Below are 27,980 nucleotides of genomic sequence, written 5' to 3' on the forward strand. Positions count from 1 at the left end.
GATTTTATTTTTCTGATACAGTTAAAAGAAATATTATAAAACTTGGAATGAGAATTACCGGAACTTTTTTCTGGCCTCTAAAGTCTAAAGAATTTTGAAGCGGCAAGATGGCCTCGACAACAGAAGCTAGTTCCACAGATGAAAAGAAAACAGAACCAGATGCAGCATTTTCTGAATTCTACACAGAGGTATGTAATTTAAGCTTCGAATTTATGATACATGCCTTTATTCGAAATCTATTTGGCGAATTTTTGCCTCCAACATTGTGGCCTCCAACATTGTTATTATTCTATTTCTAGGTGAACTTGAATTAAAGAAGTGAATGTAACGTTGTTATGATATTTGCTCCCCCAGTACTTCAGTTTTATTACAGTTTTATGCTGAATAAATTCGTAGCTTAGTGTAAACCTTATGATACAGTAATTTACAGTTAATACCTCATTAAATGCAACATTTGTCATATGTCAGGCTGATTGATGATGTAACCACACTTGTTTAGTTAATGTTTCATTATGTAACACTTATCATCAACTTTGTAGATTATACATTCAAATCCCTTTCTGTCTCTTACATGTACTAAATTATATTTATAAATATTTTCAGGTGAAACAGATTGAGCAGAGAGATGCTGTGTTAACATCGAAACAACAAATTGATCGACTTAACAGAGCTGGTTCTACATACTTCAATCTCAATCCATTTGATGTATGTTTGAAATTTAACGTTTTTACATTATTTTTATCGAAAAATATTGTACATATTCACATTTTTTGTTACAGGATGTGCTAAAGAAAATGTTTATTAATATTATTATTATTATTATTATTATTATTATTATTATTGTGTAAATGTTTGTAAAAACATTTGAGGTGATGTGTCAATGTCATATGCTACTTCAATTTCTTTCCTCATATTTTTAACTCCTTTCTTTCGGTTCTGTATGCACGAAATCATGTATTATCAGTTGATCTTGATATTGTTTTTTTTCTAACATTGTTATTTTATTAAATAATTTCGTTTTTTTATTTTAGGTTCTTCAAGTTGATCCAGATACAGCTCTTGCAGATGTTAAAAAGAAATACCGACAAGTTAGTTAAATATCCACTGTTGAGTTTAATACAGCATTATTTGAGCTTAACTTGAAAAAGACATAGAAAATTGCTGTGCAATTGAAATAAAATATTTTGAAGTGAGGTCAGATTAGTAATTATAGCAGGAATAATTCAAAATGGTAAGTAGGGTGTAATGTTTGATTACTGTGATTTTTCTTATAATGATTAAAAGCATTGCTTTTAATTCCAGATGTCAATACTTGTCCATCCAGATAAAAATTTAGAGAATGCTGAAAGAGCTCAAAAAGCTTTTGAAGGTAATGTTAAATCCCAGTGCCTACTTGTATGCATTCCCTTTTGTCTTTTTTTACCTCTGTGTGTGTGTGTGTGTGTGTGTGCGTGTGTATGTGTGTGTTTTTGATTATAATACCTTCAGACTGAACCACAAATATTATTGCTCTTATTTCAGCTGTGAATAAAGCTTTTAAGACATTAGAAAATGAAGAGGGATACAAAAGGTGCCAAGAAATCATAGAAGAGGCCAAAGTGAGAACAGAAGAAATGGTAAGAGGCTGAACTTGTAATAAAGAGAGACCTTGGGACTGATATGGGGCAGAAAAAGATTGCCTATACTATTGTTTTAAGTATATAGATTTTTGGCCAATATATTATCAGTCTTAAGTATTATCAGACTGGACTATAAAACATTATATGTTATTGGATGGATATTTTCAGATAAAACAAAAAAGAAAACAATTAAAAAAGGAAGGAAAACCTACAATAGTGCCTGAAGATGAACCAGATAAAGTGAGCATGGTTTTATGAAATAAAATGCAGAAATGCTTCTTTTATGATTATTGTAAACCCTTATTTGAGAATGATAAACTTGATTTGCTTTTCATAATAAAGGTTAAGGAAAAAAGTATTATATATATATATAGCTTGGTTTATATTGTCAAAATTTTAAGTAATGAAAACAATCAACACAGAGTGAGCAGGTTGCTCTTCTAGATTTGATTTTATTGCAGTATAAGCATGCTGTTTATGTCCAGACATGTAAACTTTTTGCTGACCTTGAAAGGTTAAGACAAGAAAGAGAAACCAAGGACATGCACGAAAGGCAAGTTGACAGTTTCAAGAAGTAAATTGCTTCCTGAAAATATGTGCTGACAAGTTAATGATAATTTTCCCCCTGAGTCAACCAAGAATGGGGATTTCATTGTTTATCAGTATTAGTTGTCATAATCCATATACATGAAGTTTTGAATGGATGTTAAGTGTGCAATGACATGGTTATTTGTTGAAAATTCTGAAGATTACTATACATTGCTTGCCTTTTCCTAATGTTATCTGCTATTTTCAGAAAAAGAAAAGCGGAAGAGGATGCAGAGGCTGAAGAACTTGCCAAAGTTAAGGCACAGTGGGACAAAAACTATGAGGTAAATTTCACAGTAAAATGCTGAAATCGTGTGAATTTTAATGTGATAGTTAATAATTGTGTTTCTCTTTCGAACATTTTTTTAAGAGTTACTCAGCTTATATTGCTTTTTTTTAAGTAATTGAAACAAAATACGAAATTATAGTTTTTCATCTGGTCATGTAAATGAATAATTTTTTACAGGAAACCAGGACAAACAGAGTCAACAGCTGGAGGACCTGGAAAACTGGAGGGAAAAAATCTAAAAAAGGAGGAGTAAGGCCACCAAAGACAAGAGCAGAACAACGCGATTGACCATGGCCAATCTGGCAAGACTGCACAGGACACTTGCTGCATGTAAACATTGAAAAAAAATCCAGAGTTGTATACATTTTAGGGCGTTTTATCTGAGGAAGCACTGCATGTGGTTTTCCTGGAACAAACAATCATTTGGATGTGAACACAAATTGCTACCCAATTGAATACACAGACAACGCTTGAGATTTTGTCTCACTGCTGCATTTGGTGCCCAAAACCTGAAAGTTTTGAGACCATGTCATAAGTGCTCTACAGCTAGTCTTCAGATGGAAGTATCCATATTATTCTGTTGTACACATACTTAAACGCAATTTGAGGAGCTGTTTGAATGAGAATGAGTTAGTTAAACATGAACACCTCGTGCCTCTCAAGGCTTTTAGTAACTCTTGTAGTTGCTGGCGTGATCTCACCTAACATCAGGAATACATCCACCAGTATCTTTGTGGAAGTGGACCAATAGGAGATGTTATTCTAAATACCATTTCTGTTGTGTTTAACCTTAACTGAAAGCTGTTGATTTGAGTGTAGTCATATGATTTGTTATAGAACCCTGAAGCTGTAATTAAAGGTCTCAGTGAATTTTGCACTTTTGTCCAAGCATTTATTAAAATTGTATGCTTTGACTCTCTGTAATAGACATCAAGCCGTAAGCTGCACCGTCTTTGTAGACCAGTAGCTGCTGTTATGTTTTGTTTACTTTATTTCAAAATTTGGTATCTTTCATAAAGATAATCTACCTATTATTATTTAATAATTATTATTTCTCATTACATGTCTCACAAAAGGGTACTGATTGAATTGTATCATTGTTTTAAAAGTTTACAGTATTACAAAGAAATGAATCTAGAAACATAGGGTTTTAGAGATATTCTTGATAATTCAATGATATCTAATAGAAACAGATATATAGAAAGGTGTTGATATTACATTTCACATTATTTTCTTAAAATGGAAAAAAAGTAGCAGAAATCATTTGATTGTAAATAACTTTATTATTTTGGCTTAACTTGTTATTCAATAACTGATAAACCAGCAATATGAGTCTTGTGCACAAAAGATAAGTAAATGTGCCTATGTTGTATATACACTAATAAAGATAAACATACTACCTTTCCAGAATTTCAGGCAAGACATGTTTCTGATTACTTTTGAATTACATTTGTTGTTAAGTCTGACCAAAAAGTTTACTTGCACAGATGGTTTATGGACATTTTGAGTTTGCAGCATACACACTTGAATGAAAAAAATGAAACATTTTCAAAAGGCCTTGATATAAAAGGGACAAAAAAGATTGGTTATTAAAGATTTATGAAACTGCAAAGCAAAAAAGTTAATACATACAGGTATTGAAGCATACCAAGTTCTCCCTTTAAAATTAATGAACTCTTAAAAATTGGGTTGTGCTTAAACTCTGTGAAACTTTTCTGTTACAGTAGTGGTGTTGCATTGCTTTCATATTTGTTTTCTTTTACAACAATTAAAGTTCATGGATAACCCTTTCATGTTATTATTATTCTCTGCTTTTTATTGTCAGCATTATACATTTTTCAATTCATACAATTTAAATTATTTACATTATGTTTTGTTCATGTACACTATCTTCAAACATTCAGTTAAGTAAAAAGACCATATAAATACGATATGTAACCGTTACCTACTTAATTGAAATGTTTACCTCAAAATCAATGTGGTATATACGTGGATGTTCACTCTGTCCTCTTAAATCATTTTAAATATATCATCTGATTTTAAAATGTTTGGAAAGAGCAATTAAGATAACCTTGATGCTTATCAAACTTCAATAATCAATTATCCAAGACAGCAGTTGCTCAAAAAAGGGAGTTTTTTTTCAAAAATTGAACCAAAATTCCCTAACTAATATGCATTTATAAATAATATGTAAATCTCCACTTCATTTTCTTGTGATCTTTTCTTTTTCATGAATATATACATTACTCATAGTTTACAACTATCCAATTTTCCATCCTGTCCACATTAATAAAGATCCATATGTAAATGTGGTCATCTTGGGCTCAGCCAGTTTGATCACCCTCTTATTAGCCTCGTGCTTAGAAACTGTTGCAGAATTGACATAGATTTTAAATGAAGATGCCATGTATATTGAAACTTATTTTGAACCAGCATCAAAGATTTTTATGTATGTCCATTTGTATCCATTAAGTTAAATTGCAATTTTAGTGCTCCCTGGTTGTGTGCTACCTCTGAAAAGCCAAAAGTCCAGCATCTACCAGTTTCTGTATTTTTTCTTGTTGAGCAGGCTGAGCTGTTGATAACATCCTAAAAACATAAAACAGGGAAAATAAGCATAGGCCTTGATGAAATCTTCCAAAATTATCAGAGTGCTTTATTTTACAATCTCCTCCTGACTATATGCAAAGGTTTTGAAAAATTGGTAAAAATAAAAGCAACGCAAAGATAGGACAAGTATTACCCTTGAATCAAATAATACCACTACCTTTGTCCTTTTTCAGGGTCTTTCCGTAAAGTTTCAAAGAGCTGTTGAATGAATGGGTCCAGTAGCACAAATCTGATTTCTGGATCTGACAAAATCTCTTGCATTTTCTTCTCATCTGCAGCTGTTGGTTGGTTAGGATTAGTGCTGCTCCTCACAGATATGTCTGCACCCTGGGAGGGCATGGTTGTGGATATTGTATCAGTTTTTGGTTTCTGGGGCTGACCATCTGGCATATTTGAAAAGTGGTCACCTGAAAGGAAAAAAAGTTTCCTACACGAGATAGTAACTTCATGAATGAAGTGATATGCCAAATGACCAAGTTATAAAATAAACAATCATCATATACATAAACAATGCATTTAAATATTTTAAAAAATACAAAGCTGATGCAGATATTTTTTGATATATATTTTTTAATATCTTGAAATTAATTATTTGCTAAAATTGCCCCAAAATGGTACGATAACAAACAGAGGGAGGATTTTTACTAGCAATTATCCTTTAATGTTTAAAAAAAAGAACTACCTAATAATCCACAGAATTCTTTGAAAAATTGCTGCACTTCTTGATTATCCTTGTACTTCAGCATTGCTGCTTGTGGATTGGTTTGAAATTCTGTTAATGCTTTCGTGAATGAGGGATCTGACAACCTTTTGAATAGGACTTCATTGTTTTCAACTTTCCCAAGTAAATCATCTGTGATCCAATCTGCAATGAAATTTAAATCAATAAAAACTGAAAATACGTATTAAATTCCTTATGAATTAATGGTATAATGGACATCAGTGCTTCACATGGTGTGAATATCTTACTTTATTTAATATATTTACTTATAGCACCAAATACATTTATTCAAAAATGGCAATGCATTTTATAACTGTTTTGCATTTTTACCTTTATTTTGTAAAAGGGATTCTGCACTTTTCATGGCTGTTTGTACTTCTGGAATTTCAAATTCTTTCTCTTTTGTTTCTTTTGGCTTTAAATAGGGAATTGAATCATTAGTTGTGTCATTGTTCACAGTTTTGGAGTCATTTGTTGTACTCTGTTTTGGCTTTGATTTTGTATCAGGACTTCCACCAAACAAAAATCCCTTTTTAAATCCACCAAAGCCACCTGCATCTTTAGATACACTTTTCTTTTCGTGACTGCTGGCGTGTCCAAATGCATTAGTCTGCAATGAAAAATGATTAACCTCATTAAAATATTATGCAACATTAAGAAATAATAATAATTATCAAGTAACTCAATTTTTAAGTTAAATGAAAGATTCTCATCTAAAGACATGTTAAAAGTTAAATATTTTTCAAGATCATCTAAAATTTGGTTTCTTACATTCATAAGTGAATTTTGCTGCAATTCTGAATCATGGCAAACTTTACTCTTCTGATACTTAGTGGTCTTACATACCTCGGGCTTCTTTTGGTTAGATTTATGAATATTTTCCTTTTCTATGCTCTGTTCTCTTTGAGATATAACATTTTGTTCAATTTGTGCGGTGTTAGATTTCGACTTGAATTCTCTTAACTCATCAACTCTTTGTAAAAGTTCTGACATATCCTCTAAAGGAGGGACATCATCTGCAAAGACCAAGGTTAATAAGGAAAGTAAAATTTATTTAAAAACACACAAACAAACACTCTTCTCAACTGCTGCGGTCTGCGGGTAATTAGAGGCAAGTTGTACAATAAACACACTTTTTAATTTAAATACCTCCCAACTCATTGAGCTAACTGAAATTGTTCTAAGTGAAAGTATACAAAGGTTTTCAATTCTAAGATGTTGTGTACATGATATTCTCCGACATTTTGTAAGTTGGTGTTTTGCCAATTAGCAGCCAGCATGCGTTCAGTTCTCACTCATTTGCACTAAAATACTCGGGACCTTTGCCTGTTTTTGGCCTTACGTGGTAGGTACTTAGTTATGGTACATATGTTATTGGCAATGTTAAGGCTGAAAACTGCTTATATTGGCAACGTTAAGACTGAAAACTGCTTAGGCAAATTCGGATATAAATCCCATCCACTAGCCTCTCTCTATTGAGTGGATAAAAACAAACGAATTAGTATATTGTTTACAACGTTAAGTTAAATTCTTACCATCTTCCGCCATATTGAAACAAGTGCTAGGTGATAGCGCTAATACGTGACTAGGTAGATAGTAATCTATTCCATATTTATGTACAAATCATACAAAACTCAATTAAAAGCAGTATGTGGTATCCTTTAAATAGTGTAATTTTAGAATAAAAGTATCTGTAAAGAAAAAGAAACCAATATTTTCCCATGACCCTTTGCGGTTTCCTACACATGTGTTAATATGGCCGACAAGCAGACTGCATTCTCGAAGACGAAGAAGAAAAAGATGAAGAAGCCTAAACAACAAAAGCAAATGGCTGTTGATGATGTAAAAGTCGGTAAGTATTTTAGTTTCTTTGGGATGACGCGTGTCATTTGTCATTAAGACTATTGTTTCCAACTTAATTCAGAAAACTTGTGTTGATCACATGTAAACTCAACTTAAGTGATGAGTGGAAACACGTGTGTGCTTGGGGCTGTAGCAGTAATCCGAAGGTTCAATTAATAGTCCGAAAGTTCACCTTAGAACCTTCAGACCAACGAATCCTTGAATTAAAAACTGATGAAAATGTTACGATTTTTTGGACCAATGAACCTTCGAACTATCGAGACACCCAGTGTGCTTCCACTTAGTTCCAGTACAGTTTCCAAATACTGTGATAGTGATTTAGGCGGTTTCATAATTTTGAACATAAATAAATGCCGTTATAATATATTTTTGACAGATGTTTTATCATGACCAATCTCCCGTTATCTGATTTAATAAAATAAAATATTCACAGGTTCTGCTGACTGAATGACATATCGCAGATCATTAATGTTTAATGTCTTTTGGATGTGTACACAGACGTCCTGTTAGGGAGTTCTATGTGTTGTGTTTACCATATTTAAATCATATAGCACAACAATGAAATTTAAAAAAATGTGAACTACAGGGGAGTGCAAGCTGTGCGTGACTATAGCTTTGTAATTCTTCCTAGCTTCAGATTATGGTTTTGTAGTGTCTTAGGGCGTATTCCCAGAGCTTTTAGATCGATCTATCCCCGCGGGGAGTCTCACTAGTTTACTGTCAGATAATCCGGCTTAAATGTCTGTCCCGCCTACTACAAGCTGTAAGGGGGTAATTAACTTTCATGCCTGCTTGGCTGACAGCTATTTAGCGTGAACCCCCAGGGAGTGAGGTCGATCTAAAGTAGATCGATCTAATCTCTGGGAATGGGGTCTAAATCTCCTTTAATCTTAAATAAATAATATAAATTTGAATTGCTTACTGTAATTTTTCTTGATGTCTTACTATTTTACTTTTCATATTTAGAAAATACAATGACAACAAATAATAAGCCTACGCCTCAGCTGCAGAAGAAAAAACAGATTGGCTTGAATGGGATTTCTGCAAAAAGTTCCAATAAAGGTTGGTGAAGAGACATTGTATTAATGTGGTAATAATACAATACAAAATTATTGTCACATATTTTGAATGTGCAGGCTCTTATGTCAGACTTTTCAGGTGGTAAAACATACAAATATTTTTTTTTTTTCAAATGTCTTAAGATAGTTTTTCTGTATCTGAAAACATTATTATGTAAAAATAATTTGTGTAGACTGCCAAGGTATCAGATTATGTTTTTATATCTGTATTCTGTACTGTACAATACATTTTCCACCAGGTCTACATGTTATGTTTGGGTGTCAACTCAAATTTGCTAGCTTCATTTAATTCATTTTAATATAAGTTATTATATGATTTTTTAGTTGAAAAAATTATAAAAGACAGTGCAATTGGTGGAAAGAAAAAGCAGAAAATGAAGAGAAGTTTAGGACCAAGTGAAGAAAAGGGTAAGTAAAGTTGTGATTCAGTTTTTCTTCAGATCTCATTACGAAATTTGAGAGTAAAAATGATATTTCATTCTTTTAAGTAATAAAGATTTTCAAATTTAAACTTTTATCAACTGAGTTCAAAAATGAACCTCAAATATTCTGTTAACTCTGGAAAATGCTAGATTCAGTTTTTAAATAAAAGTCATAAGACCATGGGTATATATAGATATTTTAATGATTGACAGAGTCATTGGGGTCAGTGGTTATGCTGGATTTGGGATTTAAGAATTTTCATCTGGTAGCCCAAAAAGATATGATCCTAAAGAGATATGGCATAGACTTTTGATAAATAGGCAATGTTTTACATAAGCATGCTGGCCATGTCTAGGCATCCAAACCAAATGATTCAGAGTTCAGGCCTCATAAACGATAATTGACGATTTCTAACTTGAGTCTTAGATTTGGGAGCACAAATCCACAAATTAATGACTCCAGCCATGTATTAACTACTTTAACGTGAAATAACTTGCCACAAGGTAAACGTGTCTAACTTTCATTACACAAACAGCTTCCATCTGGGTCTGTGTTTTTTATACAGCAACAATGAGTTTTCATCAATCTCTGGCTCATACAGAATGTTTCTAACACATAGATAAGCAGATTAACAGTTTGTGTAAGAAACATTGCGCTTGTGGCAAGTAGTTTTACGTTTAGATAGTTAATTCAGGGCTAGAGTCAAATTTGGGCATTTGTCCTCACAAATCTGAGTCTTGATTTAGAAAATGTCTTATCCGTTTATAAGGCCTGGAGTTGTGATAGTTACATTGTGATCAGAAAGGCTACTCAATCTTTTAGTGAAACCTAAGAAACCTAAGTTGGCGAAAGAAGTGAAAGAGGAATCAGAAGAGGAAGAGGAGAGTGAAGAAAGCAGCTTTGATGAAGAGGAAGCAACAGGGTTTGTTCTTGAATGTTTGAATTATTTTAATAATTTTATTAAAATAAAATCAAATTTGAAGTCATTTAAGTCAAAGTTTGGTTTGACCTTGTCAGTGGAAGCAGAAATTGATTTAGTTCCTCAAGTTCTTGATTTCTCCTATTGACTTAAAATCCTCATATGATACACTTCTTGTTTTGTTTTAATATAGGACTCCAGTGGTTCAAGGAGGAAGTGATCAGGAGGATTCAGACAACAGTGAGTCAGTGGGATCTGATGAAAATGAACAAGCTGTCTCTGATGATGAAGAAGTTGGTGATGATGATGACGACAATGATGATGATGTTGATGAAGAAGAAGATGATGATGATGATGTTGATGAAGAAGAAGAAGAAGATGATGATGATGATGTTGATGAAGAAGAAGATGATGATGATGATGATGATGATGATGATGAAAAGGAATCAGAGAATGATAAAGCTGTTCAAAAGAATAGACAAAATTCTGGAGTAGAAAAGCAGGGTTCAAAGAAGAAAAAAGATGACACACAACAACGTAAGTGATTTATTGTGTGTATCTTTTGAAAGGAAATGAGAGTAGTAAAAATGTTAACAAGTGAATACTTGCCAGTTTCAGAACCAATACCAAGCAATAGTGAAGTCCAGTCGGCACTATTAATAAATTCTGACATTAATAAGTACACTTTCTAAAAGTTTTAATCTGAATTTTATGACCTTAGATGTTCAAATAAATTTTTAGGGAAAGGAAACCAGTAGAAATACTAACACAGGGACAGGTAGTATAATATTTAAATTTCAGTAAACCCTTGAGCATGCATGCAGTTCCCTCAGAGTTTCTGTTATGTCTGGAAATATCTTTTATAGTTTACTACCTGATATCTTTTGCGGTTGCATGAGGATTTTCTACATTTATAATGCCAGTATCATTTTTTTCAGTACCTGGCACAAGTTTAGGGATGGGCATTTTATCAGACACATCCTTTGAATCTTTAGAAGGAAAAGTATGTGAACTAACTTTGAAAGGTGTGAAGGATATGGGTTTCACCCACATGACTCCAATTCAGGCCAAGTCTATTCCCTTTTTACTTGAAGGAAGGTAAGGTTATGTTTTTAAGCCTGTTTGGATGTGAGCTACTAGTTAGCATGCTTATATTTATGTAAAAATTACTATTTGGAGCTTTGAAACGTAATCAGCATTTTAAATTTTAGGATGCTGGTACTGAAGTGCAAAATATATACACCATAATGACAAAACATTTTTCTTTTTCTTTTTTATTTTCCTTATAATTTTCGAGATTTTAATGGATTTGTTTAGATAATTGGTGTCTCTTTTTGTTTTAAGATTTATCATCTATATTCTGAATTTTATTTCTCTAAATGTTAATATACATTCTTTGCTTTAATGTTTTGTGGTATTATTTCAGGGATCTTCTAGCAGCAGCTAAAACAGGAAGTGGGAAAACATTAGCCTTCCTGATTCCTGCCATTGAGTTACTATACAAATTGAAATTTATGCCCAGAAATGGTAAGTGCTATGGTCTGTCATTTTAACATGCTTTTTCTACCAGTTTATAATAGAAAAAAAGTTGTTGCTCAGGTACCTGTAGGTAGCCATCATTATCCAGATAGTAAATGAAATTCGGCTGAATTTAAAAAAAACATGTTTCTTTGGTCATATCTTGGATTTCCCCTTATTGCCAAAGAATTGACAGCTATTTCCTAACCAGCCAGTCTTTTATCAGTTTACAAATATGTTATATGCTAGAACATTCTTGGACACAGAAATGTAACCCAGAGAGATGAAGCTGTTGTTACCAGAACATATGTTAACAACAGTGTAACAAGAGTTTGAGAACCTATTCACTTTTTCTACTACACCATCATTGAACATCATTGTAATGAAGATGTAGCACAATTAAAAAACTTGATAAATTCTAAAAAATCTAAAATGTTCAGATGGGGAGATATAACCTAATCTGTTTTATTTCAGGGACTGGCATTATTGTGATTTCACCAACCAGAGAATTATCTATGCAGACATTTGGGGTGCTGAAAGAACTGTTAAAATATCACTGTCACACGTATGGGTTGATAATGGGAGGAACCAACAGACAAGAAGAAGCAAAGAAACTGGCAAAAGGCATCAACATTCTTGTTGCTACACCTGGAAGATTATTAGATCACATGCAGGTGAAGGCTTTGTTGTGTGTTTTATATACTCGGCACATTATTTTGAAGAAATGTTGGTAGGAAAAAAATGGATCTTTTAACAAGCAGTGTTGTGAATTAAATTTTTTGTTAATGGATCAATATTGTGACTTTCTAGTGCTGTTCTTAACCTTCCATGTGTGTTCATGTGTTTTCACTGGGGCCTATCTGCTCTTATACAGAAATCTTGTGGGTGAAACAAAACTTTTTTTTCACTAATCTGTGGATGATGTGTGTGTTGCAGGGTTTCTGATTTGTTCTTGTTTAAATTGTTCCAGAACACTGCTGAATTCATGTACAAGAACCTACAATGTCTAGTCATTGATGAAGCTGATAGAATACTTGACATAGGCTTTGAAGAAGAAATGAAGCAGATAATGAAACTCCTGCCTAGTAAGTAGTAGGTTTGAAATAACTTGGGGGTCTCTTGGGGTCTGTGATTTTCTGTATGGATGTTTTTAATTGTACCACCAGCGGTCCGTTCCGCCGCCATGTTACCGTTACCGCTTCTCCTCCTAGACGGTAAGGGCCCCCATACCCATCTCGTGGATTTAGGTCACCTATAATCTCAACTCGTTCCACGTAAAATTTGGGCTTTGTCGGTATTGGGGTCTAGGTGTGGCACTCATTGCAATGCACCCTTGTCCAAAAATGGCAAAATTAAATGCTAATTATCTACCCTAGGGAAGGAATTATGGGAAAAATTTCTACAGACGGCTTTCCAAAAGTCATATGTGTAGATTTCAAATATGCCCTTGGATTTGACCTTTGACCTTTATTTCAAGGTCAAACGGGCAAAAATTTTCAAAAAAATGAATTTTTTTTCGAAAAAAAATTTATTTGCGCTGTTATTCAGACACCACACAGACTTAACCAATAATATTATTGGAAAATGTTACCCTTCAGGTCATCTTTCATCTGTGTGAATTTGGGGTCAATCGGTGCATTTTCACGGGTGTAGCGGCCATAAGATACCGAAACTGAAAACTGTCTCTAATTCGGGAACCGTTAATGCTAGAGACCCATTCTTTTTTGCATTTTGTAGAGCATGTAAAGCCCAACACTGGAGGTGGTCTCCGTTTTTTTTGTATTCCATACGGTTTTCGAGTTACGCTGTGATGGTGAAAGCAAAATGTGCAGTACGGTAATGGATAATAAATTTTGAACTCCGGAAAAATAAAACATAAGGCTTGGCGAGGCAGACAACTTGTGGTCAAAAATGACATTATTTCATCAAATTTGAACATCTGGAACTTCAGAGCACCTCCCATTTCAAGAATTTTGACCAAAATGACCTTTTCTTTATTTTAATTAAATTTTTCCGTAGGAAATTTATTGCACATTATGGTAACTCCAAAATTATAACATTTAGTCCCTTATATCTCCAAAACTGGCAGAGATAAGTCCATAGTTACTATTGAAGTTGAATAGGAAGTCATGTACTGGCAATCTTACTGTGACCTTGAAATTGACCTTTGACCTACTTTTCACCATGAACTGAACTTTGCAAATTTTGCCTCCCTTTTATCTCCAAAACTGGCAGAGATAGGTCCATAGTTACTATTGAAGTTGAATAGAAAGTCATATACTGGCAATCTAAATGTGACCTTGAAATTGACCTTTGACCTACTTTTCACCATGAACTGAACTCTGCTAATTTCTTTCTCTTTTAACTCCAAACCTGGCAGAGATAGGTCCATAGTTACTATTGAAGTTGAATAGGAAGTCATATACTGGCAATCTAAATGTGACCTTGAAATTGACCTTTGACCTACTTTTAATCATGAATTGAACTTTGCAAATTTTGGTTCCCTTTTATCTCCAAAACTGGCAGAGATAGGTCCATAGTTACTATTGAACTTGAATAGGAAGTCATATACTGGCAATCTAAATGTGACCTTGAAATTGACCTTTGACCTACTTTTTATCATGAATTGAACTTTGCAAATTTTGGTTCCCTTTTATTTCCAAAACTAATGAGGTAGGTCCATAGTTACTATTGAACTTGAATGGGAAGTCATATACTGGCAATCTAAGTGTGACCTTGAAATTGACCTTTGACCTACTTATAATCATGAACTGAACTCTGCTAATTTCTTTCTCTTTTAACTCCATACCTGGCAGAGATAGGTCCATAGTTACTATTGAAGTTGAATAGGAAGTCATATACTGGAAATTTACTGTGACCTTGATATTGACCTTTGACCTACCTTACAATGAACTTAACTTTGATTGTACCATTTTAAGTTATATATATTTTTTGCGTATTTTGAAAATTCTTGTTGATTGCATTTTACAGCTTGTCAAGCATAAGACTAGTGGCTGTGTCCCTTATTTTGCGTATGTGGGGGTCTATACGAATGCGCTTGCTCCAGCTGGTGGTACAATATTCGGAGGCGGTATCGCCTCTCTGATCCTCTAGTTATATTTAAGAATAGCTGAAGTGATTGAATAAGAATTTTTTGTTATTGTATACAAAGATGGATATCTTTTTAAGTGGAATTTTTTTGTAAATGGAAAAATTTCTCATTAATGTATCCAAATTAATGCTTTTTAGAGAGGAGGCAGACAATGCTATTCTCAGCAACACAGACAAGGAAAACAGATGATTTAGCCAGGGTCTCACTGAAGAAAGAACCCATGTATGTGGGAGTTGATGATGACAAAAGTGTGGCAACAGTGGAAGGCCTAGAACAGGTTGGTTATGTATTAAATGCAGTTTACATTTAAATATCTTTGTTTGAAAATTGATGTTTATCTTTCAGATTGTCAAACTTGTAGTGACTTGATGGTAATGTGGATGGATAGTTTGAAGTGCAGTGTTGCTTGTTTCAAAAGATGTATTGTGAGAAAATGGTTTGAAATTGATTGATAAATTATTTTATAAATGATAATTATTGTTAAGACTAGAAATTTGACACATGATTTTTTATCAATTTTTCAGGGATACGTTGTGTGTCCATCAGAGAAAAGGTTCCTGTTACTTTTTACTTTCTTAAAGAAGAACAGAAAGAAAAAGATCATGGTTTTCATGAGTTCTTGTTTATCTGTCAAATATCATCATGAACTTTTGAACTATATTGATCTGCCAGTTATGTGTATACATGTAGGTATTCTGGTATAGATTTGTTTACTTAATTTATGGATTTTTCAAAGTTTCCAAGTTATGTCTTGAAATTGAATCGTAGCTCAAACCTGTTATCTTTTGTAAATCATGGCTTGTATTTGAATTGTAGCACAAACCTGTTATCTTTCATAAATGATAAGATAAACTGATAAGTATATGTTTGTTGCTCCCATCTTTAAAAATAAAAGATCAAGCTAAAAGAACCAAAACATACTTCCTGATAAGATAAACTGATGTTTTTTTGTTTATATTTTCTGCTTCCATCTTTAGGGTAAACAAAAGCAAACTAAAAGAACCCAGACCTTCTTCCAATTTTGCAATGCCAAGGAGGCCATATTGATATGTACAGATGTAGCTGCCAGGGGTCTGGATATACCTGCAGTGGACTGGATTGTCCAGTTTGACCCTCCAGATGACCCTAAGGTAAAGTTTGAAATGACCAATTCATCTTCATTGGGAGTAAAACTACTTTGAATAAATGTGACCCTCTTTAGCCAATCTGCTTTTTATGTACAGACACAGATGTGTCTGTACATATAGCCATCATCTGCGTCTGTCGTCGGTGCCGTCGTCGCCGTCGTGCACTTTTACCGATAACACGATAAGTGGAAAACCGTTTTTGCTTTTGGCTTGAAACTTACAGAACTGATGAATATTCATAATATGCAGGTCAAGTTCGAAAATCAGCATGATCGGGCCATTTTTAGGGAAGTTATGCTGTTTTTTCACTTTTTTCAGAATATATGCAGCACCGATAACACGATGAGTGGAAAACGATTTTACTTTTTGGCTTGAAACTTACAAAACTGATGAATATTCATAATACGCAGGTCAAGTTCGAAAATCAGCATGATCAGGTCATTTTTAGGGAAGTTACACTGTTTTTTCACTTTTTTCAGCATATATGCAACACCGATAACACGATAAGTGGAAAATCGTTTTACCTTTTGGCTTGAAACTTACAGTACTGATGAATATTCATAATACGCAGGTCAAGTTCAAAAATCAGCTTGATCGGGTCATTTTTAGGGAAGTTACGCTGTTTTTTTCACTTTTTTCAACATATATGCAACACTGATAACACAATATAAGAAAAACAGATAGACCAATTGTCATTATACTTACATGAGTGGTCAATCTTACTAAAACGCAGCTTGAGTTTGTAAATCAGCATAATCGGGCCATTATTTTAGAAGTTATGCTGTTTTTTCACATTTCCTCAGATTCAATTCTTAAGCATGTTAACAGTCTCATTATTTAACTAATAAGATACGTAAAAGTGTTTGTTTGATATTTCCTGCATCTTTACAACATAGTTAGTTGATTATGTAAAAATGATGGTAAACTTGTTATCGTGTATTGTGTAATAAAGTGTCAAAAATGGAAATAAACTCATATCATTGCAGTTTGTAAGATTCAATCATCAACTATGTTCAGAATCTCAGAATGGAGGAAATTGGACGTTTAACACTGTTCTATTGATATTTTTCCCATCTCATCAATTTTCTTAGTTGGTCATATAAAAATGGCAGTAAACTGTTTATTTTGTTTTATGTTAAAAAAGTGTTAAAAATGGAAATAAACCCATTCCAGAACAGTGCTGTCTTGTTTACATTTTGGCATTTTTAAGATGTGACTTTGAAGTTCCATGAGCCTGCAGACCTTTGCTAGTCACATTTTCTGAATATCCATGATATTAATATTTTATGATCAAAAATTGATGGTCATTATGCTGTTAAACATTATGTAATATTGCATCAAAATTTGAAGGAACCCCTATTTTGGGCACTGCTCCCATGATGACCATTTAAAGAAAATCATGTCACTCACTGTTATCAAACTTACAGGAAAGAAACATGGGACTAAAATTCAGCTTCAGTAGGCAATGCAGTCTGTTTGGTAATTTTTACTGGCAGTTAAACAGTTTTTTGTGAAAATTTAATTTTTTTCTTATTTGCATTTTCAAGGTGTGACTTTGAAGTTCCATGATCCTGAAGACCTTTGCTTGTCATGTTTTATGAATGACCATGATACAAATATTCTATTATTAAAAATTGATCGTCATTATGTAATGTTGCATCAAAATAGAAGAAAACACAATTTTTGGTGCTGCTGCCATGATGACCATTATGGAAAAACTGTGTTACTTATGACTGTCAAACCTTTAAAAAAAGAAACACTGGACTAAAATGCAGCCTGAGTTGGAAAAGCAGTCTTATTGGCTTCTTTTTCTGGAAGTTATACATTTTAGTGAAATATTCATTATCTTTTTGGCATATTCATTGTGGGACTCGGAGCTCCCATGGACATGAAGCCGAATGGTAATCAAATTTTCTACATTGCTATTTATAGTCAATAATCAAAAATTGGTGATAATTATTCTATAATTTATTATGTAATGTGACATCAAAATTGACAATCTTTTTGCACTGCTACTGCAAACATTATGAAAAGGAAACTGTGTTATTTATTATTATTTTTAACTTACTAGTATGATTTTTAGGATTGGCATGCAGTTCAAATTAGAAAGCTAGGTCAATTGGGTAATCATTTATTATTGAATTTATGCAATTTTGTGTGAAATTTTCATTTTTCTCATTCTGACACTTTTTAAGTATAAACTTGAACTCTGATGGGCCTGAAGGCTTATGTTTTTACTTTTGTTGGTGTTACCTGTTGTGCATAATTAAAATTTGATGTTGACTGTGCAGTTAAACATGTATTATTGCATCAGAATTAGTAGTCTCCTATTTTGTGCATTATTGTTTTGTGCTTTTCTTAAGATGTGACTTATGGGCCTGAAAGGCCTTTGAGAGGGTCAGTCTGTAAATTTCCCTTGGGTATCACTAAGCTAATTTTAGAGTAATAAAATTATTTGCCTAATTAATTATTAATAGGCCATTAAATGAGATTACATAAAGCACACTTGTTGATATCTCCCTGTAAACTCCCAAAGGTTAAGCTCTCTGCTAGATTAATAATAAGGAAGCAGTGATTATTATGGAGGTAAATTATGCAGGTAATTATATATATATATATATATATATATATATATATATATATATCAAACACGAAGATAAAAAGTTTGAATAGCAGCATCATTGGAATTATATTTACCTCAGGCTCTGCCAAGGAGGTTACATTTTCACCCCTGTTTGTCTGTCATCAACATAACTCAAAAAGTTATGGACCGATTTCTCTGAAATTTTCAGGAACTGTCAGAAGTGGGCCAATAATTAGTTTTTTGGTGGTGGTCTGGCTCAATTATCAATCAATAATCAATAATAATCAACATTTGCTGCCTTGGCAGAGGTCTGCACTCTCGAAATGCTTTTCTAGTTTTGTTATGTTTTCCTTTATAATTTTTTCTCAAACACTTGCATTTGTGATTTTTAACTCTCATCCGCCTGAGTCTCTGCACATTTTCTGTATTTCCACATAAGCAGTTGTATTGTTTTTTATGTCTTTAAACATTATGTTACTTATGTAATATTATTTTATGCACTGTCATCATTTTTCAAATATTGAGACTTTCATCATGTGACTTTGGTCTCTCATGGTCCTGAAACTGTAATCTTATTGAAGGGGTGGATTGAGACCATCTTCTGGGTCTTCCAGAAGGCAGTCAGGTTATTATGTTTATATTGACTGGTATCTTTTTTTCTGTTGGAAGACCATCAAAATGGAGGATGGATCAACATAGATACTTTGGAATAATGTCAGAAAATATCTCAGGGTCCGCTCCTGTTACTGACCATGTTACCTGTTGTGCATGATTAAAATTCAGTGTTGACTGACAGTTCTATAATAAGCATTATTTATTATTGCATCAAATTGACAAAATGACCTTTTCTTTCTGTTTTTTGTCTGTACATTTGACAGCTTTGCTGCCTTGTTTTTTTGTCTCACTGTGCTCAATGCTAGATGTTATTGTTGCAGTAAGAATGTTATGTCTAAATGTTAAGTTGAATCCTTTAAGTCTTCAAATTGACTGAATAAAAAAAGGTGTGGCAGTATGTTGCATTTGTCTTACTATGTCAATATAACAAATATTTTCTCTTATAGAAACCGTTTTTATAATATTTCACTGGTTCACAAACTTCGTTGATTAAAGTCATTAAATATTTCAAAGGAGTGAAAGATTATTCATGTTTGTCTTTTTGTTCAAGGAGAATGACCACTGATAAAAAATTTCCCATTTTAATTTGACTTTTTTTTTCTTTACAGGAATACATTCACAGAGTAGGGAGAACAGCGAGAGGAGAAGGAGGCACAGGACATGCACTGTTAATACTGAGACCAGAAGAATTGGGCTTCTTACGGTATCTCAAGCAGTCCAAAGTACCTCTGAATGAGTTTGACTTCTCTTGGAGCAAGATTTCAGACATACAGCCACAGGTTTGTACATTGTTTATTTTCAGTTTTTGTTGTCATAACTTAAGGCCCTTAAAATGATGTATTTTGCTCCCTATCTTCATGTTAATTGGTAGAATATTCTGAATAAAACCACTTCTTTTTATGTACAGACACAGATGTGTCTGTACATATTGCCATCACCTGCGTCTGTCGTCGCCGTCGCCGTCGCCGATGCCGCCGCCGTGCACTTTCTTTGTAAACACGATAAGTGGAGGGCAGTTTTACTTTTTGGCTTTATATTTACAGAGCTGATGAATATTCATAAAACGCAGGTCAAGTTTGAAAATCAGCATGATCGGGCCATTATTGTATAAGTTATGCTGTTTTTTTCACTTTTCAGCGTATATGCAACCCTGTAAACACATTTTAAGGAAAACCGTTAGGCCTGTTGTCATGAAACTCACAAGAATAATCAATTTTACTAAAACACAGGTCAAGTTCGAAAATCGGCTTGATCGGGCCACTATTTTAGTAGTTATGCTGTTTTTTTCATTTTTCAGCATATATGCAACACCGTAAACACAATATAAGAAAAACAGATGGGCCAATTGTCATTAAACTCACAGGAGTGGTCAATCTTACTAAAACGCAGGTTGAGTTCGAAAATCAGCATAATCGGGGCATTATTTTAGAAGTTATACTGTTTTTTCACATTTCCTCAGATTCAACTCTTAGGCAATGTTAACAGTCTCATTACTGAACTAATAAGATACGTAAAAATGTTTGTTTGACATTTCCTGCATCTTTACAATATTGTTAGTTGATTATGTAAAAATGATGGTAAACTTGTTATCGTGTATTGTGTAATAAAGTGTCAAAAATGGAAATAAACTCATATCATTGCAGTTTGTCAGATTCAATCATTCACTATGTTCAGAATCTCAGAATGGAGGAAATTGGACATTAAACACTATTCTATTGATATTTTTCCCATCTCATCAATTTTCTTAGTTGATCATATAAAAATTGCAGTAAACTGTTTATTTTGTTTTATGTTAAAAAAAGTGTTAAAAATGGAAATAAACCCATGTCAGAACAGTGCTGTCTTGTTTCACATTTCCTCAGATTCATCTCTTAGGCATGTTAACAGTCTCATTATTTAACTAATAAGACATGTAAAAGTGTTTGTTTGACATTTCCTGCATCTTTATATCATTGTTAGTTGATTATGTAAAAATGATGGTAAACTTGTTATCGTGTATTGTGTAATAAAGTTTCAAAAATGGAAATAAACTCATATCATTGCAGTTTGTCAGATTCAATCATTTACTATGTTCAGAATCTTAGAATGGAGGAAATTGGACATTTAACACTGTTGTATTGATATTTTTCCCATCTCATCAATTTTCTTAGTTGATCGTATAAAAATGGCAGTAACCTGTTAATTTTGTTTTATGTTAAAAAAAATTGTTAAAAATGAAAAAAAAAAAACATTTCAGAACAGTGCTATTTTGTTTACATTTTGGCATTTTCAAGTTGTGACTTTGAAGTTCCATGGGCCTGAAGACCTTTGCTAGTCACATTTTCTGAATATCCATGATACTAATATTTTATTTTTAAAAATTGATGGTCATTATGCTGTTAAACATTATGTAATATTGCATCAAATTTTGAAAAAAAACTATTTTGGGCACTGCTCCCATGATGACCATTTAAGAAAAACCATGTCACTTACTGTTCTTAAACTTACAGGAAAGAAACATGGGATTAAAATACAGCTTCAGTAGGCAATGCAGTCTGTTTGGTAATTCTTACTGCCAGTTAAACAGTTTTTTTGTGAAAATTTAATTTTTCACATATTGGCATTTCCAAGGTGTGACTTTGAAGTTCCACAGGCTTGAAGACCCATGCTAGTCACATTTTCTGAAAATCCATGATACGTATATTTTGTTATTAAAGATTGACGTACATCATGCTGTTAAGCATTATGTAATATGTCATCAGAATAGAAGAAAACACAATTTTGGGTGCTGCTGCCATGATGACCATTATGGGAAAATCATGTTACTTATGATTGCCAAACTTTCATAAAAGAAATACAGGACCAAAATGCAGCCTGAGTTGGAAAAGCAGTCTAATTGGCTTCTTTTTCTGGAAGTTATACATTTTCAAATTGTGAACTTGTTACACATTTTACTTACATTGGTATTACCTGTTGAGCATAATTAAAATTTGATGTTGAATTTGCAGTTTAACATAATGTACTTTTGCATCAGAATTGACAGTAGCCTAATTTGTGGATCGTTATTTCCTGTTTTTTGTCTGTACATTTGACAGCTTTGCTGCCTTGTTTTATGTACAGCCTTATGCTTGTTACACATTTTACTTACATTGGAATTACCTGTTGAGCATAATTAAAATTTGATGTTGAATTTGCAGTTTAACATAATGTACTTTTGCATCAGAATTGACAGTACCCTATTTTGTTTTTTCCTTCTTTTTGTCTGTACATTTGACAGCTTTGCTGCCTTGTTAAAATACTGCATTTGCCCATTTTGAAATTTTGTGAAGGATCCAAATCTATAGACGTAAAATTTATAATTTTCCATTTGCCATTTGACTTGTTTACCAGGTGTATATTAATCTAGATTACTTATATAATACCCATTTCTATATTGCAGCTGGAAAAACTGATAGAGAAAAACTACTTTCTCCACAAGTCTGCCCAGGAAGGGTACAAAGCTTTTGTACGAGCTTACGCTTCTCACAGTCTGAAACAGATCTTTGATGTCAACAACTTGGATCTTCAGAAAGTGGCCATGTCATTTGGGTTTAAAGTCCCCCCATATGTTGATTTGAGTATCCTTTTCATGGTTTATAACACTTAATGTGTTATCATTTTATAATTTTTTGAACATTTTCAGTGTAGAACTGATTTTCTCATAGTAACTTCCAAGAGCAGATTGATGCTTAACATTTTTGTTTTTCGTGAATCTCTTGACTCACAAGTAAGTTTTCATCAATAAGCACATAACTGATTCCTCAGCTACTTGTGAAAATTTACAGTACTCATGAAGATCTCTGTCTGTGCCTGCCTGCCTCTTCATTGCTCCTTTTACTTCTTTGCCCACTAAATCGCCCATTTGCTTGTTGGCCTACTAATGCGTCCATTTGTAGAATGACACTTAACATGTCATTATCACTTCTCATGGTTGGCAGGTTACATGTTATACATACAAAATATCAAGATTGGTACATTAGTAGGTTTTAGTGTAGCAGTCTTAGCATCTTGAATGAATATGATGGTTGTGTGCTAATTGTCAGTTAAAGCCATGGTTTAGAAATAGACCTGGCATGTTTAGCAAGAAAATCAATCTGGGATGTGTATGGCTGTAACAGTGGTGGTCAGATTTATGTCAGTTATCAAATGTCCAGTATAAAAGATGATAGATAGATTTTACGAAGAAAATATTAATGTAGAAAAGAAGCAGTTAATGGAACAATTACTATTTTGTTCTTGTATTCCATATTTGGAAAATTTAACCAAGCATTTATCTGTCTGGGTCTGCTGTGCTACACATAGGTAGATATACAACTGTGGAGATTCTCTTAATTGGGCAACTTGTGGAATTTGCCAAGAATCATTTTGATCTGGAGCAAATGATTTCAAAAACCTCAGTAATTTAGTGTCTAGGGCATGGCCTAAAGAAGGACACTAAATCAATTGAATAGATGCTTAGGTTATTGATTTTGTAATGTGCTTGGCATGCTGCATGTATTTAGCAGCATTTGAAGTGTGACTTTGAACAAGCCTCATCACAAAAAATTTGGATCTGATCTAAACAGTGGCACTTTGTTTATTCATGAATACTTTTGAAATAAGACAAATCTATCTTGCATTTTGCTTGACACTATGCAACCACCTTTGATTAGATTTAAGGGGGAAATTGATGGATTTTTAGCAAATAGTTGTTGACTGTAGTAAGATTACTTACAGGGGATTAGAGGCACAAGGGAATTGCGTTGGATGACAAAGCTGCATTTTGGCACACAACATCTCTGGCTGAATTCTAATTTTACATTACATCCAGCAGTAAATTAATGAGAATATTTCAGACAATCAATTCTAATCAAATAATGTTTTCTTCACGAGTTTTAAATGACATTACACAAAAGAGAGTACATATATTCTAAGTAAAATAACCGCCAAGGTTGCACTCAGTCCTGATGAATTTGGGGGGTTAATCTGTCACTAAGTAATTTAAGATAGAGCAGAACATTTTTACCCTTTAGCAGTATCTTTTCAATTTGATTGTCATCATTTGTGGAAATATGTGGTAAGGAAAAGGCTCGTGAAGTTAAAATGAATTGCTAGGAATGGAAATAAAAAAAAAGGCAGAAGCTTTTTTTATAAAGACAGCACCATTTATTCTTACCAGCCGGATCAATACTATTTACAAAGCCATGAAATATTTGCAATCATGCAATAATAGTATGCTATAAAATCAGACTCGACATGAAAAAAAGTACCCAAGTTCAGGTGAGGCGAGGTTATTAAAGCTAGTGGAGAAATTGATTGTGAGATGGTAGAATGAACCTGCTGTGTCAGGCAATTATGCACCTAGTAGGTATCAGAAATCTAAGAATAGATGTTCTTGTATCTGACTTGTAATTTTGCTTATATAGTTAGTTAGAACATTTCCTTGCAACAAAATTTTACCCAATTTCTTGGTACGGAATGCAGGCCTGTAGCCTGGGGGAAGGGGGGGGGGGTTGGGGGGTTCAAAAGAACCCCCCTTTTTTGCGGGGAAAAGGTCCCCTCTGGGTGAAATTTAATTAAGGTACATGAAAGTTTCATGGTAAAAGATCCACTTTTTCAGAAAAAGAACCCCCCTTTTGAAATTTCTGGCAACGGGCCTGGAATGTCTGAAATCCCACCAGTGATAAAAATAGTAATGGACTAGCTTGTTTGCTATTTAATTATTGAACGTGTACCTAGATTCTTTGAGATTGAAGCTCTCTTAGTTTTTTATTTTTAAAAATATATTTTAAGTTATGACATCATTATTTGCAGTAGATGTAGTTCATGTAAATATCACATTCACTGTATTTGTTTTGTGTTTCTATTTTATTTGAGAAATGTAATATCTCTTTTGATTTTAATTGTACGGTACTTAGTTCATAGCTTTTGTATGGTACAAATTCCCAGAATCAATTCATTTCAAAGACTAACATCTGATAATTAGACTTTTTTGTAACCCAAGTTAACATACCATTCCATAATTAGGTATTTTTTCCAAGAATATACATTTCAAATCAGGATCATATATACACACCAGGGTCCTATCAGCTTACTGGGCTTTTTTTTTTCTTTTTTTTTTTTATTATTTTTCAAGTAATGGCATTTGAAAATGATAATGATAACACTACTCATACCTCTGACTTCACCAACAGGACAATCTTCACACTTCATGCTTACTAACCAATAATTTTGAACATCATGACAGCCAGCTACACCCATTTGCATAAAATAAGTGCAGTGAGACGGCACTGTGTTCAATGTTACATGGTACTTGATGAAAACAGTCGTTGCAAATTTTCATCAGAAGTGAAAATGAGAATCCCCCAAAACCAGAGAAAGTTATAAATGCTACTTTGCTAAATCCAATGAATTATTTCTGTCCTAGGTAAAAGTGAAAAAAAGAATACATGCTAGAATGAGTCCAGCATTGAATTTGCTTGTGTGTATGGAGTTAATGTTGTGTGTGGGCTGTAATATGTCTGGTTTCTACCAAGTATTTGCTATATTATAGTAACTGCAGGGCAGATCCTTTGATATCTTAGCAACTTTTGTGATTGAAGCATTGTTGACCATGTGCAATGTGAGCTGATGGGTTTCAACAGTAATTCTCACAGTTTAATAGCATTTAATCTGCCAGACTTAACACAAGACAATCAATAAGACAGTATTTGTTTCCAGTTGAACTCTTCCAAAGCTTTCATTATTCATTTAGTGCTGCTTTTAAAGGATTGCTATGCTCGGCTGCAGATTTTTCCTCTGTGGAACACTGCTGTATAGATTTGTCTTTTTATGTGTTCGTGTGCAGGCCGCTTGCCTCCAGGAAGCTGGTCCCACTGTGTTGTCATGTTGTTAATTGATTGCTTGTACAAGCTGGAAGTATAGGTCTGTTGTAGTGTAATGATTGGATTTTCCCTGCGGTTTTACACTTCAGTTTTGTTAATGCTTTAATATACAAATTGAGCTGAATGTAGCTTGATAAAGGCAGCATTTTTAGAAAGGAGATGAGTTTTCCAGTGTTTTGACAAATCTGTGACCTTTTTTTTTTCAGTCTTCAAAGCATTTTCACTCAGTTTTTCCATTAACAAAATTTCCACAGATATGCTGTTATAGCATTTATAGACTTTTACATCTGTCATGCAATTTGCATTATGCCGTTTTGATAAATTCCAATTTTGACATCAGTAATGATCAGAATGCATGCTTGAAAATAACCAGTTAATGAAGTTTTCATCATCCCCCCCCCCCCCACACACACACACACACACTTCAAAGATGAAAGTGGCAGCAAGTTAACAAATATTTGAATTATTTATTTTCCTTAACAGTTTCTCAGATGTTCACAGCAGCAAAGGAGGTCATGTGAAGAGGAGAGGTGGGAGTGGTGGAGGATTTGGCTACCAGAAACAGAAGCACATGCAAAAAACAAAAATGTATAAATCTGTTGATAAACACAGTGGAAAAGAAAGGAGACAGTTTTCTCGGTAGAACTACATTTTTAAGACTTAACAAGGAGCATTTTCAATAGAAATTAGCAATTTTTATATGAAGGATTTGTGAGGTGAATTCTTCTCTGTGAAACTTAGTAATCAGTGCATGAAAGACTGGAAAAGTGAAAAATTAATATAAGATCATCATTTTACATTTTAACTCATAAAAAATAATGGATAAAGAAATGAAATATTTTCTTGAAATATATACTGTAATAGTAGTTGATATTTATTTGTGTAAATATGTATAAGTGCAGTAGATACTTTTTAATGGACCATTTTGTAATATATTACAAGTGTAAAGTAATACTGTGCTTAATTAAAGTGAAGTGCTGAACTGAAGTTGTTAGTTTAGATTATACCTGCAGTAATTATAAGAAAATGCAACATGGTGCTTTTCCAAAGTAAATGTTTAGTCTCTCTATTTAACTGTGGCAATTTGACAAGGAGGTGGGCCGGTAATGTCATATTTCTAGAGAAAAACTGCTCAAAAGACATTGATACCGTACCCTGTGTAACAATGTCCCTCCTTCTTTCACCTCAAAACAGCTCCAAAGCAAAGTTACGCGTGACATACGCCCTAAACCTAGGATTTGGATCCTAGCCTGAACTAAAGATTCCTGGTGCCCATAGCTATCTTGTTAATTATTGGGAACTTCAGTCCATTCAAACGTCTTGACTTGGTTCTATACATGTCCATTTCCCCTGTGCCCCACAGCAATGTAATTACCACTTGAGTGAAAGATGGATTTGAGGGCACTGGTAATTTTGTTCATGTCTATACTACCTTTGTTGGCCAATTTAAATAGACTTATTTTGAAAATTAGAGTTTTGAGTGACTGGGATAAAACAATTTTTTGCAATTTATAATTTTGGCATTTTATGATTTTAACTTGAATGAAAGGACAGTGAAATTTAGAGCAGTGCATCAAATATGAAACTTGAAAAAATTGCACATGGCACTTATGTGGATGATGCCAATGCTATATGAAGGGCAATGAACTCGATTTTTTAATAAGACGAGTTATTCACTTCCCAGTTATTCATTTCTACTAGAAGGAGGTAGACAGAATTGTGTTTTGATATTTCATTTGAAGCAAGGATTATTACTCCAGGAAACAAATAAGGAACAATGTGTATGGTAGACTTAATGAAAAAACACATTGTTAAATGGGACTAAATTGAAAAAAAGGAAGCCTCACTAGACAAATATGTCCATGAGGTACTGATGAATATTGATGTCATGTCAAGTAATTTTTAATATACCCAAATTGTTTCATTTTCACCCCAGTCACCCCTCCAAAAAAGGATTGGGAATCCACCATCTCTCTCATACTGAACTTGGTTATCATGTATTGTTTAAGGACGCTGGTTGACCATAAATTAA

General features: G+C 33.4%; 3 protein-coding genes across 3 annotated transcripts; 2 read left to right on the forward strand and 1 right to left on the reverse strand.

Annotated features, from left to right (window-relative positions):
• Positions 1–9: 9 nt before the first annotated feature.
• On the forward strand, positions 10–4,283 carry LOC106172004 (dnaJ homolog subfamily C member 8). The gene is made up of 9 exons (XM_013552577.2): positions 10–188; positions 604–705; positions 1,032–1,088; positions 1,303–1,369; positions 1,522–1,616; positions 1,788–1,859; positions 2,081–2,172; positions 2,416–2,491; positions 2,674–4,283. Exons 1-9 carry the CDS (start codon positions 108–110, stop codon positions 2,782–2,784), a joined length of 753 nt encoding a protein of 250 aa, XP_013408031.1. The 5' UTR covers positions 10–107; the 3' UTR covers positions 2,785–4,283.
• Positions 3,760–7,506, reverse strand: LOC106172003 (uncharacterized). Its single transcript, XM_013552576.2, has 6 exons — positions 7,363–7,506; positions 6,674–6,843; positions 6,158–6,437; positions 5,789–5,971; positions 5,264–5,513; positions 3,760–5,085 (listed from the first exon to the last, which is right to left on the reverse strand). The coding sequence occupies exons 1-6, from the start codon at positions 7,373–7,375 to the stop codon at positions 5,004–5,006; spliced, it is 978 nt and encodes a 325-aa protein (XP_013408030.2). The 5' UTR covers positions 7,376–7,506; the 3' UTR covers positions 3,760–5,003.
• Positions 7,507–7,511: 5 nt separating this feature from the next.
• Positions 7,512–26,935, forward strand: LOC106172002 (uncharacterized). The gene is made up of 15 exons (XM_013552575.2): positions 7,512–7,679; positions 8,657–8,752; positions 9,094–9,177; positions 10,015–10,114; positions 10,305–10,648; positions 11,050–11,209; positions 11,538–11,638; positions 12,104–12,303; positions 12,600–12,714; positions 14,879–15,018; positions 15,266–15,427; positions 15,719–15,871; positions 19,676–19,846; positions 22,486–22,663; positions 26,440–26,935. Exons 1-15 carry the CDS (start codon positions 7,583–7,585, stop codon positions 26,589–26,591), a joined length of 2,253 nt encoding a protein of 750 aa, XP_013408029.2. The 5' UTR covers positions 7,512–7,582; the 3' UTR covers positions 26,592–26,935.
• Positions 26,936–27,980: the final 1,045 nt, after the last annotated feature.

This window comes from Lingula anatina, chromosome 1, assembly GCF_051362555.1.
Source record: "Lingula anatina isolate TDL-2025a chromosome 1, LinAna3.0, whole genome shotgun sequence".
Lineage (NCBI taxonomy): Eukaryota > Metazoa > Brachiopoda > Lingulata > Lingulida > Lingulidae > Lingula > Lingula anatina.